Source organism: Sander lucioperca, chromosome 5 (genome assembly GCF_008315115.2).
Source record: "Sander lucioperca isolate FBNREF2018 chromosome 5, SLUC_FBN_1.2, whole genome shotgun sequence".
In the NCBI taxonomy this organism is placed as follows: Eukaryota; Metazoa; Chordata; class Actinopteri; order Perciformes; family Percidae; genus Sander; species Sander lucioperca.
In genome coordinates this window covers 43240274-43243381 of record NC_050177.1, presented here as the reverse complement: position 1 = coordinate 43243381, position 3108 = coordinate 43240274, and the positions used below count along the sequence as shown (strand labels likewise).

The 3108-nt window shown below is 43.7% G+C and overlaps 1 protein-coding gene across 1 annotated transcript; it reads left to right on the top strand.

Annotated features, from left to right (window-relative positions):
- Positions 1-753: 753 nt before the first annotated feature.
- On the top strand, positions 754-2783 carry foxl2a (forkhead box L2a). The gene has a single exon (XM_031283709.2). The coding sequence runs from the start codon at positions 1020-1022 to the stop codon at positions 1938-1940; it is 921 nt and encodes a 306-aa protein (XP_031139569.1). The 5' UTR covers positions 754-1019; the 3' UTR covers positions 1941-2783.
- The last annotated feature ends 325 nt before the right edge of the window (positions 2784-3108 follow it).

The window sequence follows — 3108 nt, the reverse complement described above, 5'->3', positions numbered from 1 at the left end:
TCTCGTTGCACTTCCCTGTCTATGTGAACTAATTAAGCAGCACTATCTATCCAGGTTTTCTCAGAGCTGTGTGTTGTTTTTGTGTGTGTCTTTGGTCTGAGATGAGGGAGTAATAGCCTCCATTTGACAGAGCTCAGTCAAATATAGGCATGGCTATAGTTTGACTAAAGTTGTTTGGCACGGATTTTAATGAAACAACCGTTTCTCCAAAAGGCACAAAACTGAACATATGAAATATGATTGTGCCAATGCATAGGAAACAAATATAAAGATAGCTATTTGTTTATGTATTTATTTTTATATTGGTTCTTGCAAGTATTTCATTTTTGGCGGCATTGTGCACGAAAATATCCCAAATTCATTTGACCAACATTTCTGTCTCTCTTTCTTTCTTTTCTGCGTTTGCTTCCTAGCCCAAAAAGCAAAACAAAAGACAAATGGCTGAGCCTTTTATGCAAATGAAATGATACAGTCTATTCCAGCACTGAATGTTTCTCATTGATTTTTATCCTGTTTGAATGCAAATATAGCCTAGTTGAATGTCCATAGTGTGCTATTTTTGACCAGAGTGCGATAAAACGTATTTTAACATATTTAGAAGAGGCGATTATTTTTTCATTCACAGTAACTACCGGAGGCGGAACTCAAATACGCACAAATCACGACGCACAACGTCTCTTTAGGGAGTGCATTGGAGCAAAAGCAGCCTGTCAGTGGACCTGAAAAAAAAAGAGGAAAGGGCTGGGCTTACTGACTCACAAACCACAACTTGGGTTGCGCCTCCATCAGAGACCAGTTTAGCAAAAATCCCCGTTGAAGAGAGAGGAAGGTCTGATGCATGTCACCTACTGAGCCGAAAAAATAAAGATTTCTCTGTGAGCAGTTTGGAAGACAGCTTTCAGTTCGCCGTGCATCCCGAGGTTCTGCAACACATCGTTTTTCTCATCGAGGTTACGACCACCACTAAAAGGTTTGCTTTTAGGCATTTGCATTGGACTTGTTTTGTTTTGGTGTGCGCAATGATGGCCACTTACCAAAACCCGGAGGATGACGCAATGACCTTAATGATCCACGACACTAACACTACCAAGGAGAAGGAGCGACCTAAAGAAGAGCCGGTCCAGGACAAAGTCCCGGAGAAGCCGGATCCGTCCCAGAAACCACCGTACTCCTATGTCGCTCTCATTGCCATGGCCATTCGGGAGAGCACAGAGAAGCGCCTCACTTTGTCCGGTATTTACCAGTATATAATAACGAAGTTTCCCTTCTATGAGAAAAACAAAAAAGGTTGGCAGAACAGTATCAGACACAACCTGAGTCTCAACGAATGCTTCATTAAAGTTCCGCGGGAGGGCGGCGGGGAGAGAAAGGGGAATTACTGGACACTCGACCCAGCCTGTGAGGACATGTTTGAGAAGGGGAACTACAGGAGACGCCGCAGGATGAAGCGGCCGTTTAGACCTCCACCGACGCACTTCCAGCCGGGGAAGTCCTTGTTTGGAGGAGACGGCTACGGCTACCTGTCCCCACCCAAGTACCTGCAGTCTAGCTTCATGAACAACTCTTGGTCGCTAGGCCAGCCGCCGACTCCGATGTCCTACACGTCCTGCCAAATGGCCAGCGGCAACGTGGGTTCAGTTAACGTGAAGGGACTGTCAGCCCCCTCATCTTATAACCCGTACTCCCGGGTGCAGAGCATGGCGCTCCCCAGCATGGTGAACTCTTACAACGGCATGAGTCACCATCACCATCCCGCGCATCCCCACCATGCCCAGCAGCTGAGCCCGGCCACCGCGGCACCACCTCCGGTCTCCTCCAGTAACGGAGCGGGCCTTCAGTTCGCCTGCTCCCGCCAGCCGGCGGAGCTCTCGATGATGCACTGCTCTTACTGGGAACACGAGACCAAACACTCGGCGTTACACACGAGGATTGATATTTAAAGTTTACCAAATGGCCTGCAAAATGAGGACTCTGAGAGTGAGAGTTAATTCCTGTGATTTCAAAACAGAACCAATAGTATTTTGAAGAGACTAATCTGACGAGCTGTTTGGGTCCAGCTGACATGAATGCCAAAGGGGAGGTATGCGCGAGTTGAGAAAGTTTTACAAAATGGAATAGGGAGGTAAAGAAGTCATCAGGACACATCAGGTAGTACAACCTCTGGGAGCCATTTCGTGCGCCTGTATTACACTTGGACTGATGGCCATAACTCGGTATTGTAGTCATAATTGTTCTGCCTATAAAAAGATTTTCATTTGCACGGGGATAGACATCGCTGACATTGCTTCAGCTGTGTGTTACTGGTATGCGTAATGACTTTTCTCAACTTTACGCACGGCTTATCCAAATATTGCCAAATGTACGTGAATCTAAGATGCCCTAATTAAGTCAGTAATTTAATATGTAATTGAATCAGAGCTCAATTTGGCACTCTTCGTAACTTGCTCTGAGCAAGGCCTGCATGTCGAAACTTCACTTCCTGTCATGGTTGTGAACTTTGTTGGGTTAACAGGTGAAAGTGAGGGTAGAGATCCACCAGACTGCCAACAATACAATTCAGGGTTTTTCATATTTCTTGATCCCACGTGTATGTATAATATAATTTCCAATATGACTCCAGCCAGTGCCAGGATTTGTTATTCTTTCTGATTATTATTTTTTTTTTATAAACGTGATTAGCTATATTGTCTCATTCATGTTGGGGCCATGTTTCATTTTAATTAGCACTTTCCCTCTTTTCAAGGTTTGTGAATTTCTTAATAAACTTGTATTTCTTAAAGTAATACAGTGGTCATGAAGCAATCTGTTTTATGCTCTAGACTGTGATAACCACTGTTGGCACTAGACAATCAACAATCAACAATAAAGAACTCTGTGAAGGTAACGCAGCATAAAAGTAGGCTACTATATTGTTAACATAAATCAGTTTGTTCAGAAATGCAAAGCATATATAATCTTAGGTAGACCATTGTGCAGGGTTATGAGTTTTGGCATTGCACTTATTCCACTGTTTATCGCGTAAAATGTATGATATTCAGCCATTTTGTCTCTTGGGAAATGTATACATATGAATATATAGCCTATATTTATTCAATTGCTCATTTATCG